Raw genomic sequence first — 18399 nt, 5'->3', positions numbered from 1 at the left:
CTGCAAACATTTTTCGTCATTCTAAGCTATTTTTTCGTGTTTTTTTCTGACTATTTTTGGTAATTTCAGAATATTTTGGCGGAATATAGCCGCGAATTTAAAATACTTTACAGTGGATTTTATTTTTCACTAGAGGTAAAGAGACAATTTTTTGTATGAAAATCAACCCCGGAACTAAATAATTTTTTGTGATTATGAATTTATGCGACGAAAAACCATAAACCGCTATTACAAAATGAAATATCTCTGTCTCAGCTCACTGTTCCTCCGGCTTCGGCAACAAAACAAGCTACTATTTTGTTCACAACTTCTGCTCGGGTAAAGCTGGTTTCGAAAAACGTACTATCCTGATGACCGCGAGCACGCACCAACCAAAGAAGGGTAGTTTGCTGGTGGCTCTCTGCGTTGACGGTTTATAAACGTGCGCGCGCTCGAAGGTAGCAATGACGGACGGTCAGCAGTGAAAGCCTTTTTGGATTTGAACTGACCCGCTGCCTCTGTTTTTGATTGGCTATCAGTCGTAAAAGAGTTCCACGAGCGATTAGTTGATTTGCATAGTGGATCAAAGTTGAATCTGTCCACGTGGTCAATAAATCAGAGTGGCTAGTGTGCATAATAGTGTTTTAAAAAAGTGAAGCAAGAACCAAACAAATGGCCCTCAGTAGAATAGTTCGTGTCTGCTGCCAGCAGCACATGCGGACGGGTCGGTTCACGTTAGCGACAGGAAGGTCCGTCGACTTGCAGCCAAAATGGTGTGAAATCCGACAAATTAGTTTCAGCTCGGTGATGAGTGATAAGTTAGCGACTGCCAAAGCAGTTCAGAAGCACGACTGGAACCGAGCCGTGAGTGAAGCGGAGAAGATCGTAGGCTATCCGACGTCGTTCCTAAGTCTGCGGTGGCTGCTCAGCGATGAGATTGCGAATGTGGCACTTCACCTACGGAAACTGGTCGGAAGCAACCATCCGCTGTTGAAAACTGCCAAGTAAGTTGGGCAAACTAGAACCAATGGAGCTTTCGAATAAACCTACTAACGTTGGAGTTGAATTTGTTACACACCTGAACGAATTTGATCAAATCAACTTTTAGCGGGTTTTAAAAAAGTTGCTTTCCCAAACAGCAGCAGATTGTAATGCCATATCAGTATATGCGTACCTGCGTACGCGTCTCTCTCTCTCACTATCACACGGCCCGAAAAAAAAAATGTAGGCGATGACCAAAACAAAACACCAACACGTGAATGGTGTTGACCAGCCGATAGAAAAGAAAATTTAAATTGCCTCCGGCCAGCATCGCTTCCACCAGTACTGCCCCTCACCCCCTCGAGGGGGTTACTGGTGGGTGCGAATTCCACGCTCAGCGTTGTGTGCGATGGCATGGAATGATAAACGTTCCGAAAATTCGGGTTCGTCTCTTTCTGTGCGTTTTGTGGACCGAAGAGTTACTTTTTTCGTTGGTATGAAAATCACCTAGGCTAGGGTATTTAAAAAAACTGATACTGTTGCGGTGCTGGATGCGACGCGCGGAGCGTTGGTGATGCGTGAAGTATTTTGTCAATGCGGGTCTTGTTTGGCTAGTGGACTGTGGCAGAGGTTTTGCGATAACAGTGAAGCCTTTCTTGCGATTTTTGCTTTTTTTTTCAGATTGATTACAAGGTTTTTGACCTTACAGAGTTACAGTGGTTGGATCGACTAATAACTTTCATATGAAGCGTTTGATGGTTTATCACGATTTCCAGTTTTCTTTCGGCTGAACTTAATTTTTTTTCTCCAATCTGAATTTAAGTTAGTCTAAGCGGAAGAATAGGAAAATAAATTTCAGACAGTAATTTTCAAATACGGATCGCTAGCAAAAAGCGCCGCAAATCAGGTTATAATATCTTGAGAAATTAACAAGGCTGTGCAGGGATGAGGAGTGGCAGTTTAAAAATAGCGTGGGTTAAAGATAAGCTAGTGTTACTACCGAAGTCTCGCGTAGCTACAGGTAGTCAGATCCGGTGGACAATAACTTCGATTGGCTGAGTTGATTTTACATTTTTAACAATCGTTCTATTTTGGTTGTTCTCAAAAAGAAACCCTACCGAAAGTTCTTATAAAAATGATCATCAACTGGGATGGCACATGAAGTATCAGAATACTTGCAGAATTGCTCATTCTCCAAATTCAAGACCGCATCGTGACAACTTAGGCAAAATCCAAGCTGCTACCAACTGAGACAACTGTGGATAATCTTTCGTATCCCAAAGGAGGGTACCCAAACCGGTTTTCAGCGTTTCTCTTGGTTGAAAGCTCCAAAGAATCTGCCCATTCAAAACTCAATCTTGCATATCAATATGATTACATTAACGAAACGCATACTTTTCGGAAATCAGGGTGACCGCATTTCGTTTTTTGGTTAGTATAAGTAGTTCCTACGTGGGGAGAATTATTTTCGACTCAAGAATAATTTTCCGGCACACTTTAGCATATACTTTATTTGAAGCAACGTGGCTCAGAAACGTTTGATTTAGTAGCAATAATGTTTACAGATAAGTTTTAGCTTATATCAATGGGACATAGATTTCCTACTTGACAAACAACACGGGTAACAAAATGCATAGGGCGCCATTCTACGTTCTAATTTTCTTAGCGTCCAGTTTTCACACAACGGTCCAAAGGTGAGCTTTATAGTATTGCTTTGCGATTACAAGCAATGATATGGGATATCTATGTCATCATTAATTTATGGAGCGAATAAGAAAAAGCAAAAATCAAAATCAATCTAGAATGATTAATTGATAAGTTTTTAGTTTTTTAATCTAGGCGGGCACAGTTTATGCTATCAGTGCACACTGGGCCAGAAATGGAATCTAGCGTAAAGAAATTAATAGCGCTCTCAGGGTTTGACCAATCGGTTTCCAGTCTTCTACAAAATTTCTTGGTATAGTTAGGGCTTCATTTTGGTTGTTTGAATTAGTTCGGAATTTAGCCGCAAAGATGGCGTTGCGATGCCAACTTCTTTCTCTTACACGCTAGAGCTTTGCGGTGTTCGACAAATTTGTAGATGTCTAAATTCCATGAATCTTTACAGAATATACAAAATTTCTAACTCTTCAAGTTTCAGAGATCTGCGAATTTTTTATAAATTTTGTTTGAATTTCACGTTTTATTGTGATAATTTTATGAGTTCACTCGTATTAATTTCTAACAAATTTTTTTTCGATAGAAATTGGATAAATACGTCGTTTTCTTCCGAGTACAGAAGTTTTTGAAGTTCTTAAGTGAAAAAATTATACAAAATTTGAAAAAATACATAATTTTTTGAAGTAGATATCTCAGCGGGTAGCAAGTATTAGCAAACCATGATTTTTTCTCAAAATACTTCATCAAAAAATCTTCATTTTATGAATTTTTGAAAGAGGTGTTTTTTTGGTGTTTTTGTGATATTTCAGTTTGAATATAACCATAGGTTTCATGAAAAAATACAATTGCTATGTATTTATTGCATAGAATACATGGTCCAGTACTTTGATTCTCTATCCAAGCTATGTGCAGTCTTCAGCAAAGTGTTTCAGTGTAATCAGAACTTCAACTTGGCGCTCAGTTTAGTTCGCGATTTGGCCGCAGAGATGGCGCTTCGACACCAACTTTTCATTCTTACACGCTAGAGCTCTGCAGTTTTCGACAAAGTTTTAGATTAGAAAATTTTATGTAACTTCGTAGAAGAACCAAATTTCTGTCTCATTTTTTTTTTTTGGAAATTTACAAGTTTTTGAAAAATTTGTTTGAGTTTTACGTTTTTTGTAATAGTTTTGTGATTCGAAAGATTAAAATCACCAAAGAATATGGAATTTTCTGAATCAGTATACGTTTTCGGTTTAAGTATGCGTCGAGTTTTCGTTAGTAAAGACAGTTTTTAGCGAATTACGACCATTTTATGGTTGTCGTAATCAACCTACTGAGCAAGCTATTCAAGCTATTGTGACGAAATTTCAAACCAGTTTTACTCTTTTGGACATAAACCCAACAACACGTATACATAGAGTGCGTACAGAAGAAAATATTGCTGCCGTATCAGCCAGTGTAGTGGAAGACCGTGAAATGTCAATTCGACGCCGTTCGCAGCAATTGGGCTTGTGTTATTCGACTACATGGAAGATTTTACGAAAGGATCTTGGTGTAAAGCCTTACAAAATACAGCTCGTACAAGAATTGAAGCCGAACGACTTGCCGCAGCGTCGAATTTTTGGTGAATGGGCTTTAGAACAACTTGCCGAAAATCCACTTTTTTATCGAAAAATTGTGTTCAGTGACGAAGCTCATTTCTGGTTAAATGGGTATGTTAATAAGCAAAATTGCCGCATTTGGATCGAAAAGCAACCAGAGGCAATACAAAAATCGCCAATGCACCTAGAAAAAAGCACGGTTTGGTGCGGCTTACACGCTGGAGACATCATTGGTCCGTACTTCTTCTAAGATTACGTTACGGTCAATGGCGCTCGCTATCGCGCGATGATTTCTGATTTTTTTTTGCCAGAATTGGAAGAGCTGGGTCTTCTTGATATGTGGTTTCAGCAAGACGGAGCAACGTGCCACATATCACGCGTATCAATGGACATATTGCTGAATGAGTTCGGTGACCAATTCATCTTACGAAATGGTCCGGTGAATTGGCCGCCTATATCATGCGATTTAACACCGCTAGATTATTTTTTGTGGGGCTACGTTAAGTCTCTCGTCTATGCGGATAAGCCAACAACAGTTCCAGCCTTGGAAGACAACATTACACGCGTTATTCGCGAGATACCAGCCGAAATGCTCGGAAAAGTGACCCAAAATTTCGTATGAATCATTTTTTCGTATGAATCGTTTAAAACGTAGCCGTGGCCAACACTTGAATGAAATTATCTTTAAAAAGTAAATGGCATAAACCAATTTATCGGCTCAAATAAAGATTTTATACAGTTTTGTAATTTTTATGCGTTTTTTTTTTAAAGAAAAACCAAATTCCTAGAAAATCACCCTTTACAATAGACCATCTCACCGAATCTCTTTAACCTCACTTTTCTGACAGTTAGTGGTAACTTTGTTTACGTTTTGGACTTCATGCCTTTTTCTGGTGGAGCAATCGTGTGCGTAGTTGAAATGCTGCTCAATCAATAACTGTTCTTAGTGTTCTGGCACCTCATGTACAACAATTCTAGATAAACATTTCAAAAGGTCCTATCTGCTTTTTTCGTTTTTCTGGAGCGTCTTTTCGTTTTGGTAATAGTTCAGCTTCAGTAACTCTCCGAAGCGTGGTTTTCCTTCAGAAGGCTATAATGATCCCTCCGCTATCAACTTGTGCAAATAACGTACCATAAAAGGTGTTCAATAAGTTGTGGTGATTGAATGAAAGTGATCGATCAAAAAATCGACCAAAACAGATAGGACCTTTTGAAATGTTTCTCTAGGATTAAAAAGCATTTTGGTCACAATTGAAATGATTTGCTTGAATTGAGAACAAAACTGCATCACCCGAAGGTAAACAAAGTAACCAGTAGCTGTCAAATTATGATGCGTGACGTCACCGTGCTCGTATCGACACCAGTTGCTGCTCGCCTGCCATGTTGTCTAAATAGGCCCAGGAGGTCGCCTTCACTTGATCGAGCCACTCCGTTACTGCACGCCTCGTCGCCTCGTTCCAGTCTTGTCATTATCGAGAACCGTTTCCACCGGGCTGTACATTACGGCATGCACAGCCCACCGTAGCCTCCCAATTTTCGATGTTTGGACGATGGAAGGTTCTCCCAGCAGCTGATGCAACTCATGGTTCATCCACCTCCGCCATGATCGTACGCAGTGTCTTCCGTTCGAAGTTGGTCCTCCACGAGCATGGTTCATGTTTCGTGGTCGTACAAGACTACCGGTCTGATCTCGTGCAGTGACGAATTTTTTTCGAGCAGACGGCCTCCGGAGTCCAGAGTAGGCACGATTTACTGCCATCATTCCTCTGCTGGAGTCGTTGTCAGGTGTCACCAGTGAGCCCAAGTGCACGAACTCATCTACCACCTCGATTGCATCACTATCTGATCATATCTTTTTTGGAACATCTTCCTCTCATGTTCTTAGTCTTCGACGTGTTTGTGGCCAATCCAATCCGTCCCCTTCAGCCTTCAGTCTGATATACATCGTCTCGGTAACTTTTTTCAAGGGTTCGTGCCACAATATCAATGTCATCAGCGAAGCCAAACGTCCTGAATATCGTTCCACTCGTATCGATACCAGCCCTACGTATCACACCTTCTAAAGCGATGTTGAAGAGCAAGCACGATTTCATCACCTGGCCGTAACCCTCTTCAAGGGACTCGAGAGTATCCCCGAAACTGTAACTACGCACATCACCCGATCCATCGACGATGAACAGATGGTGTGTGGGTACGTTGTGTTCACTGCATTCGCCTGATATTGCCCCACGAACTTCCTTGCAAACGGTGATAGTCGACGGCAAAGAATCTGGGAGAGTAGCTTGTAGGCGGCGTTCAGCAGCGTGATTGCACGGTAGTTGCAGCAATCCAACTTGTCGTCGTTTTTATAGATGGGGCACATGTATAAAGATCCACTGGAATATAGAAAGGAACGGAGATGGTTTGAGTCTCAGGTTTAAAGCGCCCTTATTTTGTCAACATTGATGACGTAGTAGTTTAGAAACAATGTTAAAAAATCAACGTTCGGTATATTTTTGCAAAAATTTTTCACAAGTCATGCTAGTTCACGGCTGAAAAAGCCTTCCCGCGTCAATAAACAATGCGGAATACAGTTTCAAATAGCATTTACTTGTTTTTGGAGATTCATGTCACAACCCAAAAGCACGTGGTTTTTGCCTATTTTTCACTACTAATACAGATAAGCATCTTTTTCTTCCCCATCTAAGTTTACCTCATGCCCTTCATCCACTCCTCCGGTACTACAACTCTTGGTAATAACCCAGTGTAGCGCCTTAACCACTGCTTCGCCACCGTGTTTCAATAGCTCGCTGAGGACTTGATAAGCTCCAGCTATTTTGTTGTCCTCTTTATTCTCCTGGAGGTGAGAAGCTGATATTCTGTCGTCATCCGCGCGTACACCCAGAGCTACTGCCACTTCTTCATCGTCCTTTACTTTATCGCCGTTAAGGTGCTCGTCGTAGAACTTTTCCACCTTTCAATCATCTTATACTTGTTCATGAGCAGGTTGCCGTTCAGGTCTCTTCACATGTCGGCTTGTTGCACGTAACGACGTAACCTTAGCTAGAACTGTTCAGCTTCTCGTAGAACTTTCGTGTGCCATTTGCACGGTACAGTTACGTCAGCGCCACGCGATCACAATCTTCCAGCTGGCGCTTCTCCCGAAAGACCGAGATTTGCCCGTTCTCAAATATCTTAAAATAACAATATAGTTCACTCTAGAATTTCCCATATATTCCCGTGAAGACAGACAGGGAACACCCCCTCTTGTGGTGAAAAAGGTAACTAAACTCATTGCACAGTGGTACAGTAAGGCAATTGAGGCGGACATAAGCTTTTCGTTGCGATTTTGGTTTGCGATTTAAAGCCATAGTTTTTGTAAAAAGTTGTTTCTTATACATAGTCCTCTATTTATGTGCGAATGAAAATTAGGATGGTCCTAAAATCAACGAAATAAAAACAAACTAACTTGTTTTTATTTGCATAAATAATTGTAAACATTCTTTGGCAAACTTGTAGACCAACTAATTCTAAGTAACTTTGTAAGAAAATTTTTTTTGTAGACATGAAATTTGGTTTCCAAAAACAGTCTTCTATTTTTTCGCTCTATGTTTTCAATTCAAATGTAAAAACAAAGTTTTCTTCGGTAACTTTAATCAAAAATACGCCAATTTTGACGAAAAAACATTGTCGATATATTGTACAGATGAAGAGTTTTCACTATTTCTATTTTTTTTTAAATAGGCCCTTTTGATATATTGATGGCTCCGTTTAGGGCAAACATAAATAATATTTTTTGGTATCATTTGAAAGAACAAATATTGTGAAGAAATACCGAAAGTTGCTTAAAATTGGTTGATCCACAACTGTGCCGATGAATGTATACATTTATTTATGCAAATGAAAAGTTAGTTTTTTCATTTAGTCGATTTCAGGACAACCCTAATTTTCATTTGCACATAAAAAATAGACTAAATATAAGAAACAAGTTCTTAGAAAAATATTTTACTCCAAAACCACAAAATCGCATCGAAAAACTCATGTCCGCCTACATTGCCTTACTGTACCACTGTGCATTGTTGTTGAATTTCTGTGGGCGTGTGACATTCTCACACACGAAACTGAATTTACTCAATTTTAGATTTAGTTGACTCAATTTCATACTTTCACAGAAAAAAATATGTTGCAGATTTCGTGCGTATATTGTTTGTATGTAAAACTAACGCCATTCCGGGAGTTAAATATTGATAATATAATACATGTAGCTTATCGAGGCACGAAGAAGAAATATTCAAATAATTAGGCCACGACGTGTAAATGGTAAACTAATCCCAAGTTACTATATACGTGGTTCCCTCTGTAACTTCACTAGCTCAGATCCATCATGGGAAGCAACTACGAAATGTGTGGCCTTGACGGCTCAAGCTCAATAATCAGGCCACGAAGTGTACAATTAAATGAATATTTCAATTACCTCGTGAAAAGATAGAAGGAGAAACCGCACGATGGTTGTCAATAGTCGTATATGGTTGTTGTGCAACTTTTAGCTCAGATAACACTTGAATGTTCTATCAATTTAACAATTGAAGTATTGATACCTATAGTGTTGTAATTGGTTTAAAAGCTTTATTATATTATGCATAAAAGATATTCAACAAAACAAACGTAATTAGTGATAACAACTGTTATGCAAAAACTATTATTTAATGTTTAGTTTTCTTCGTTTTGAAAGTATTTTTTTGTTTTTTTTTTATCCCTCCGAATTTTTTGCTCTCGAGTTCTAATCTTCGTATTTATCACTTGCAGCTTTGCTTTAACCAGCATATTTATGTATTTACTATCTGACCCGCAAACTTCGTCCCGCCTATTTTTGTGTTTAATTTAATAATTTTCAACATTCCAAATGCATTGATTTCTTGCGATTTATTTATATCGTTCGAAATTATTGGTTTTATCGGAATAACAACATCCTCGACTTTTGCCTTTAGTACATCACCTATATTCCGAAAACACTCATATTGGTGGTATGTGTATTTGGGGTTGGTGGGTGGTATTCAGTTATTTTCGTTGTTTTCCAGAAACTGAAAGTGGTCATCTTCGAATTCAAGATGGTGTCCAGGGTCAATGCTTGGCTTCTATACATTATTTCGATTACGGAAATATTCATATGCAGTAGTATTCGGCTGTTTCCCAGAAGTTGCCATCTTACAATTCAAAATGGTGTCTGAGGTCAATTTTTAGCTCCATGCATCATTCTGGTAAAAAAAACACTCATATCGGGTGGTGTTTGGTCCCTTTCGGCTATTTTACAGAAACCGGAAGTTTGGAGACAACTTCTGGCTCCTGAGCGTCATTCTGGTAGAAACACCAATAATAGGTGTTATTTAGTCATTTTCGGCTGTTTTACAGAAACCGAAAGTCACCATCTTAGAATTCAAAATGGTGTCTGTGGTCGATTCTAGCTCCTGTGTATCATTCCGTTATCGAAGCATCTCATATTGGATGGAAATCGGCCGGTTCAAGAAATACCCATACAACAATATCGCACGCTCAGCCTTGGGGCTAATAGCGGTCTCGATTAACTAGATTAGTTGAGAGAATTCGTTATCGATATTGTTTTTGGCTCATTTTGTATGTGTAGGATAAGTACAACAATACACCGTGCCCGAGTGCTGAGTCGAGAAAATTTCCAGCTAGGAAAGATCCTCGACTCGATCGGAAATCGAACCCGATATCACAACCGTGTGGGAGAGCTAGCCGACCGACATCGCTAAGCACAGAGCCACGGGGACCACAGAAAATACCAAGAAATACCCATATTGGGTGGTATGTGGTCATTTCCGGCAGTTTCCCATTCACCGGAAGTCGTTATTTTACAATTGGGTTGTTTGGCTATATCAGTTTTTATATCATCTGAAAAGTCTGCATTTTCTGAGTAAAACGTGATTTAAAATTTTTTTCTATCGTTGTCCTTCGCTTTTTGAATCAAGATTTAAAACTGCTCGAAATCTGCTCGATATCGCTACGATGACAATTCGCCCATATACCGACTGTCATTGTAGCGATTTGGAGCGAATTTTAATTCTTCATTTAAAAATCGAAGGATAATGATATAAGGTTTTAAAAAATCACGTTTTGCTCAGAAAATTACACTCTTTCAGATGATATATAAAAATCGGATCTTTGAATAGCTAAACAACCCAATTCATAATGTTATCTGAGGTCGATTTGTAGCTTCAGTGCATCATAACAATCCCGGAAATACCCATAATGAGTGTTATTTGGTCTTTTGTCACTGTTGTTTAGGAACCGGAAGTCGCCATATTGGATTTCAAAATGGCATTTGGAGACAATTTCTGGCCTCTGAGCATCATTCTGGTTAAAGAAACACCCATATTTGGTTGTTTTTGGGTCATTTTCGGCAGTTTTCCAGTCACCAAAAGTCGCCATTTTACTACTCAAAATGTTGTCTGAGGTCGATTTGTGGTTTCAGTGCATCATCACGATTTCGGAAATACCCATATTGGGTGGTATTTGGTCATATCTCACTGTTTCTCAGAAACCGTAAGTCGCCATCTTGGATTTTAAAATGGTATTCAGAGACAATTCCTGGCCTCTGAGCGTCATTCTTGTTAAAGAAACATCCATATTAGGTGGTATTTGGTCATTTTCGTCTCTTTTCCAATCACTGGAAGTCACCATCTTACAATTCAAAATGTTGTCTGAGGTCGATTTGTAGCTTCAGTGCATCATAACAATCGCGGAAATACCCATATTTGGTCATTTGTCGCTATTTTTCAGAAACCGGAGCCGCCATCTTGGATTTCAAACTGGCATTTGGAGACAATTTCTGGCCTCTGAGCGTCATTCTGGTTAAAAAACGCCCATATTAGGTGGTATTTGGTCATTTTCGGCAGTTTTCCAGTCACCGGAAGTCGCTATTTTACAACTCAAAATATTGTCGGAGGTCGACAAACGTACAAACCGTGGAACACCACCCATGGATTGCCTCATAAATAGGCGAACTTTATTATTATAAAATATTCGGCTGAGTCCACTTCACAATAAAATGTGCAATTTTTTTCAGTGTACCCATTAGGGTAATATTATTGTCAAAAGTTACTCTTTTTCGCATGTCGTGTAGAACAAAATCGGAAGTGGCGCACCTAGCGGTCGAAAAGGTGACTAACGCTTCTGTCATTTTCAATTTGTCTTCATAATTTCACGTAAGTGAACTATATTGGTATTTGATATATTTGCCGTTCTGTAAGCGTTGGTAGCGCTTCATGTTCGCAGAATTCTCGCTAGTGCGGCATTCTTATCTTCCACTAACTGTTTACACTCGTCGTCGAACCAGTCGTTTCTCCTGTTCGGAGCCATTGTACATTTTACAGTAGTGGTTAAAGGTTCCTTCAGTCATCTTCAAGAATAGCTGCGCCGTTGATAGTGCTGCTGCGCGTGCTCCAGTGTAACTTCGGTGTCCCATAGTTCATCGATGTTTGGTCGCAGCGGGCAACGTGTTACGCACTATCGAGAGTTTCGAGTGCATGCATACCGACCAGATCCGGCCAGAATGCCACTTCTGGGCCCTTACGGTATTTCTTGATGAACGACGCAACTTCCGGTAGGTACTTTGTACTATAAATTTTTCCCGTTCACAGCCAGTTTGGAGCGAAAGAAGAGCGGCTTTGACAACCCCTTCTCACTGATTGTCAGCAGCACCTTGTTGCGGGATTTGGTGTGAAATAAACTTCATCTTGGAGCTCATTTCCTTCGTGGGGAAAGTAAAATATGGAGTGCGCTGCCAGTCTTTGCCTTCTAGAGTGAGATAGGTCTCGTCGTCCATCACCACCGCCACGTCGCGATACGCCAGGAAAATCGACTTGACAATCATATTCAGCCGTTGCCGCAACGTCATTGCCTGCAGCTCCGTGACCAGTGAACGGGATTGTCACTTCCTTAGTTCTATGTCCACGTTCGCCAGGTACTTTTTCACTGTTTGGCCGGTGACACCGACCTCCCGACCAAGCGCAGGCAGCGATGTAGCCACTTTTCCCACAGTCTTCCTCTTCAGCAGCCGGCCGTCCGGAACCGGGTTTTTTTACGATGCTGTGATTGTTGTCCAATAGTGCAAGATGTTGTAGATGCCGAAACGGGCGTACACAAAGTGTCGCACGATGTTCGTTCTCGAGTCGGCGGGGTACCGTTCTTTGAACACGCACACTAATGAACGAAGTAGCTTCACTGTATTCGCTATCACGGTTAGAGTTCGACTGATAGAGCTGTCAATTTTTTTTCTGCTGACTAATGGATTACTATGATTAATGCTGCATGTTTAGATTCGTCGCGATGGGCAAGACGGCTTTTATCTGAGTTACTCTTATGCTTGAGAGCAGGGCTGTCATTTGCACACTCATTGCGCTCAGTGTGTTAATTTTACGTCAAGGCACAACGAGAACGGTACCTACACGTTTTGACAACCAACAGGCACAAAGAGAAAGAGTGAAAACGAAATGACTATGAAAGATATCACCAAGTGAGAAATATTTCAAGAGAGGGAGAACAGAACAACACTTTGTGCTGCTTTTTGTGACATATCGTGTGAGAGAAAACAGCTTCAGTTTGAGCAGTTTGCGTTGCGTTGCGGGTAGAAAAAATAGCAGAGAAAAGGAACCAAGAACATTTTTGAGAATTCATTTAAACACGATTCTCAATGGCGTGGACGTGTTTCTTAGGACATATTACGCACGTCCAGACATGTCCCGGTATTCATACACAAGCGCTACATGCATTCACTACTGATACCGTTCATTAGGGTGGTAATGACTTGTATGGAAAAAAAATTGTTCTTCATCGCATTTAGCAGTTCGTTCAGTCGAAAAGTGAAACTTTAACCGATCGATTTTTTGAATTTATTTTTTGATAACACCAATTATCGATGTTTCATGAATTTTTAAGACATTTGGCATCAGAATTTTTTGATATTCACAAATTTATGAACTACCTGTACATTATTTCATTGGTAACAAAATAATGCTTTCGTGTTCCCGAAGTCAGATTAAGCTGAAGTTTAGTATGGGAACTTTTTTCGAAGACGAAACTATTGAGCCCTACTTCTAAACAAAATTCGAAAAGTCGATTTCTATTGCCACCCTACTGTTCATGTACGTGACATATTGCGAAGAAACCATTTTTAGTTTTGAAACAAAACCCATTGAGCGGCACTGAAAATTAGCTCCTAAATTATTTCAGTAAGAGTCAAATGAAGTGCGAAAACCGAAAAAAATAAATAAATACTATAGTCGTTTGTTTGTAAAATCCGATAATCATTGCCCCAAGCAACACACAAAGAAAGGCACAATGTGTGGTGTCGCACATTTTGGAAAATGCACAAAGTGTACTCAGTCGCATTTTTTCAGTGCGAAAGAAATGCAAAAGAGCGAATGGGGAAAAGAGAACACAAACGAAATATCGGGAGTGGCACGCACGGTTTGATAGCAAATGTGTTGTGTACAAATTTGTGTGGTTCTGTCTGCACTGAGGTGAATTCCAGCCCTGCTTGGGAGTAACTCTTATTTATTCAATATTACTCCGACATATCCAGATGATTCACATCTTCGATTACCTTGAGAACAAGAATAAAATATATGTGCGGTGAGACCGAGAATCATTCATATTTATATTCGCGGTGGGGAAAAGGTTTAAGGATGAATGTTCAGAGACACGAGAGTTACTCAGATTTGCTCTTTATTTTTCTCGTTTTTTCAAAAAAACTCAAATTTACTCACTTTCATCTGAGCTACTCTTATGCTTGGGAGTTACTCTAATTTACTCAATATTACTCCGAAATTCTCAACATTCACATCTTCGATTACCTTGAGAGCAAGAAATATATATAAACGGTGGGATCGAACAACATTCATGTGCATATTTGCGGTGGAAAAAAAAGTTTAGGGATGGATATGCAGAGTCACGAGAGTTACTCAGATTTGCTCTTTATTTTTCAGGTTTTCTCAGAAAAACTCGGACAACCTTAAATTTACTCACTGTCTTACCCCTCGATTCAGTGTTAAAAACTTACTGCTGTAATCTCATGCCTGTCCCTTTTTGTACCATGTTTTGTAAATACTTTAGAGAATAAGTTTCTACATATAACTCAGCAGACGGAGATCACTTTGCGATTTTCGTCAGCTCGCGCAATTTGGGTAATCGCTCCATTATTCATCTCATCAGCATGCTGTAGCAGTGTTGCTGGAAAATTTCAATTGTGAGCCGACCGTCAGACATTCAATCAGTTTGGGGTGAATAGCTGTTTCTACAAGCATCGTAGCGCCTTACGGTCTTCAGAAGAGTTTTTTCCAGGAAAATTTCCTATAAATATCATGTATCGATATATTTTTAGGACCCAACTGGGAATTTATAGAGAACAAGTTTTGAAAAAGTGAATTTTCCCATATGAAATCGCATGGAAACTTTGAAAATCGGGCGCAAATCGGGCGTTTCACCGATCGATCTGAAAAGTTACACAGTTGTTATGGGACCCATAAGGAACACGAAAAGTGCATGGGAGCTAACATTTATTTTTTGTTCCACCCTAGTGTACACCCTAAAATAGCATATATAATGTTTCGATAGGTACCAAATTCGAACTATTGGAAAACATTTGTCTGCTTTAGAAAAAGAACATTCCTTACGTCCTCAGTAGTTGACAAAATTGGTGAATTGTTTTTCATAATTATTAAATGTTTGTTTGATTATTTTGTTCAATTTTTGATCCTTTTTTACATCCATCATCCACAGAGCTTCTTTTATTTTGATCATGACACTGCACAGTGGTTCAAAACGCGAAAAACGTGATCGTCAGCCTTTTGAGTATGAAAATGCCATTTAAATGCTATAGTGTATTCGACAAAGTTTTTGTACATCTTAAGGGGCATCTTTTGCTGCAAATAAATTTTTGATTAATTCACCTAAAAGTGAGATAAATTTTTTTTTATTTACCTATCAAATCAAAACGAAGTCTTCAGCAAAGTTGTAGACAATCTTTTGTAGAAAAACTTTCCTGAAGACACTTTGATTCTTTCTCTTGAAAATCGACCACATACAGGTAATTTTATAAACATACATTCTAAAAGTTTCTAAAAATCGAAAAACACCAATAACTTTTTCTGAAGTGATTTTAGAGGCCAACTATGTTCTAGACATCTTTCTATATTTATAAAATAAATTATTTTGCCGAACATACCTTGGGCAAATTTTCAACTTTTTCATAGGGTTTAGGACATTTTTGATAAAAAATGCACTTTTTCAAACTGAAATTTCTCGAAAAGATGCAAAAATTACAGTCTTCACTCGAAAAATGGGAATTAGTACTAGCTTCCACAGGTGGTTTCACTAGTTTCTTGCAGTCTCTTAAAGCCTTGGGCGTGGGCGTTTTTTTCTTGTTTTTTCTTCAAAGATGTACAGAATCGAAACGATTTTTTACTTTCCATTAAAAAGTACGACAAGCATTTATATTTACGGCACCGTGCATTATTTGAAAACTTAAAGATAGAAAAAAAATTTTTTTTTCCGAAAATAATTGTTTTTTTTTCAACACAATGAGAAAACATTCTTTGACGTTTTTCCAATGCTTGAATTCTGTAAAGAAAATGACAGCTCAGAGATAGATACCCTTATTTTTTTAAATGTTGTCCACCTTGGTATGTGCATACACTAGTGACATAACAATTTTTTTCGGAAAAAAATCTTTTTTTTTCTTCATCTAAAATATCTTTTTTTCTATCGTCATGTTTTCCAAATAATGCACGGTGTCGTGAATAGAAAAGCTTTTCGTACTTTTTAATAAAAAATCAAAAATCGTTTTGACCGAAAAACCAAACAAAAATTTATTTGCATCAAAAGATGCCCCTTAAGACGTACAAAAACTTTGTCGAATACACTATAGCATTTAAATGACATCTTCATACTCAAAAGGCTGACGACCACGTTTTTCGCGTTTTAAACCACAGTGCACTGGTCGACAAAAGCGAAAAAAAATGCTGCCCTAAAGCTTTGAAAGTTGCCCTAGAAATATTATAGCTTTTTAACCATTCTTAAAAAATCTGGTGCCTCTAGCCAGTGTAGAAATGCGTCAACTTACGTGAGAGTGTCGCAGAGTAATTGCTCGCTGGGTTCGTCGCTTCAACGTTATGTTTACGAGAAAACTCATTTGAGTCTCTGGAAAAATTTTGGTGGCTAGGGGCACCAAAATTTACAAAAATCGTCAAAAAGCTATAATCTTCAATTTTTTCCAGTTTGAGCTACACCTGTGTGACTGTAATCAACTAGCAGCAAGAGAAACTATAATGGAGCCAAATGACTAAAATTTACGGTTGTGCATTCCTGCAGCGTGAACAAAGAGACAGGATAGGTGTTATAAATATGTTATTGAACAGCTAATTTTAACCCGTTACTAGGGCCCTATTTATTATCTTCAACAGTACTCAAACTGCAAAATTTGGTACACAATCGACTAGTTTCGTTTTTGCCAATATAATGACTGTGATTCCTGTAACGAAACATGAAAGTCGCATATGCCTGATAAAAGTTGTGTCAAATCGCTGCTCAAATTGCACTGCCTCCAGAAACTTAACCAAGTACTTGAAGGCTCAATTAATAACATCTACTAGTTCAGAATCAATAAGGAGCATTCTGCCTCCTTCTGTAGTATTAATCGTGTAAATACAACGATATAATTCTTTTTTAATATATGTTGTTGCTGATAAAACGTGACGAAAGCCAAATGTTGTTAATTTCCTATCGTGTTTTAATTTGATGTATGTTAATTAAATCTACACGACTTCACGGCTTTTGTTTTATCTGAATCGTACCCCTTATTATGTCATTTCAGCGTTTCATTGAACCCATGTAGTTCACCTTGAACTACGCATATCGGTTTTCTCGAATTTGAACCTTTGAAAATCTGTAAAATTTGAAGTTATACTTTTCTCGACTTGCAACAGCTCCAATATTTTTCCTACTGAACTGATCACAAATTCTTCACCCTCGTTTCAGAACCCTCGTCTACAACGACAAAAACCAACGAGCGTGGGGTCTAATCGTCCTACTGATATCGAAAGCGGCAGGTCATGCCCCGTCTATACCGGAAATGGAACAGGATAAAAGTGCCGGTGTTTTGCACTCGCAGCGGGCCTTGGCAGAGGTTACGGAAATGATTCGCACTTCGCATCTCATCCATCAGGGAATGATCAATCTGCAGGCGATGGACGACGCCGGGAACAATCTCAGCGGTGATAGTGAGACGATATTCGGTAACAAAATGGCACTGCTCGGGGGAGACTATCTGCTGGCCAACGCCTGTAATCAGGTTGCTAATTTGCGGTAAGTTTCAATAATTTAAAAAAAAGTGGAAATATTTGATCCAAAATCTACAATTTCAGCAATCAAGATCTCAACATGCTTATCTCGTCCGCCTATCGGGATTTGGCCGAATCGAATTTCATCGGTGACCGTGACGAGCAAAATCATCCGCTTCCCTCGAAACCAGAATCGACGGTGAAAGGTCACTCCTCGCCGGATTGCAGCATTGAAGATCTTTGTTTCGGCGACCTGCAAGATAACACCCAGCCGATGAGTGTGGAAAAAACTGTGGGCAACCCGGAGAAAGAGTGGTCACTCAGGCATGTGCTCGGCGGGGGAAGTTTGCTAGGCAAAAGTTGCCAGGGAGCACTAATGTTGGCAGGACTTCCGGAAGAACTTCAAACGCAAGGTTATCTGTTCGGGAAACATTTGTCGCTTGCATGGCAAGCCTGTATCGATTTGCAACCATTTCTGTTGAGCACGTTACCAATGGGTGAGATTTCATTGAATACTATACTTTACTTTTTTCATTAACTTTGTGTATTTTCCTTCAGATGCTCAATTTAGCTTGGTATCGGCTCCGGTTCTGTTCCATCTCGAGTACGACCCTAGCATCTACGAGCTAATCGAGAGGGGACGCACTTCAGTCGACAACATTGACTATCAGCAGCTGCATCAAGCCATCGGCACTGGTCCCGGACTGGAGAAAACGAAAAATCTAGTGAAAAAGCATAGCCACGCTGCCATGCAGGTGCTGGATCGGTTGCAGCCGTCCGACGCACGTACGGCGCTGCAGAATATCATTCTGGCCATGCAGGAGCTGTAGCAACGGTCATTTTGAACAGCAGATTTTTTA

At 39.5% G+C, this 18399-nt stretch overlaps 1 protein-coding gene across 1 annotated transcript; it reads left to right on the top strand.

The window, feature by feature from the left end:
* The first annotated feature begins 398 nt into the window (after positions 1 to 398).
* On the top strand, positions 399 to 18383 carry LOC129724630 (all trans-polyprenyl-diphosphate synthase PDSS2-like). Its single transcript, XM_055679678.1, has 4 exons — positions 399 to 983; positions 17238 to 17564; positions 17624 to 18036; positions 18098 to 18383. Exons 1-4 carry the CDS (start codon positions 652 to 654, stop codon positions 18367 to 18369), a joined length of 1344 nt encoding a protein of 447 aa, XP_055535653.1. The 5' UTR covers positions 399 to 651; the 3' UTR covers positions 18370 to 18383.
* The last annotated feature ends 16 nt before the right edge of the window (positions 18384 to 18399 follow it).

Source organism: Wyeomyia smithii, chromosome 2 (genome assembly GCF_029784165.1).
Source record: "Wyeomyia smithii strain HCP4-BCI-WySm-NY-G18 chromosome 2, ASM2978416v1, whole genome shotgun sequence".
Taxonomy (NCBI): Eukaryota; Metazoa; Arthropoda; class Insecta; order Diptera; family Culicidae; genus Wyeomyia; species Wyeomyia smithii.
The sequence above is the reverse complement of the archived record's forward strand: the minus strand, read 5'-3'. Positions and strand labels throughout refer to the sequence as shown.

Coding starts and splice junctions, on each gene's coding strand:
- LOC129724630 (XM_055679678.1), top strand. CDS start 652: ATGGCCCTCAGTAGAATAGTTCGTGTCTGCTGCCAGCAGCACATGCGG. Junction 984..17,237: donor CCGCTGTTGAAAACTGCCAA/GTAAGTTGGGCA, acceptor CCCTCGTTTCAG/AACCCTCGTCTACAACGACA. Junction 18,037..18,097: donor GTTGAGCACGTTACCAATGG/GTGAGATTTCAT, acceptor ATTTTCCTTCAG/ATGCTCAATTTAGCTTGGTA.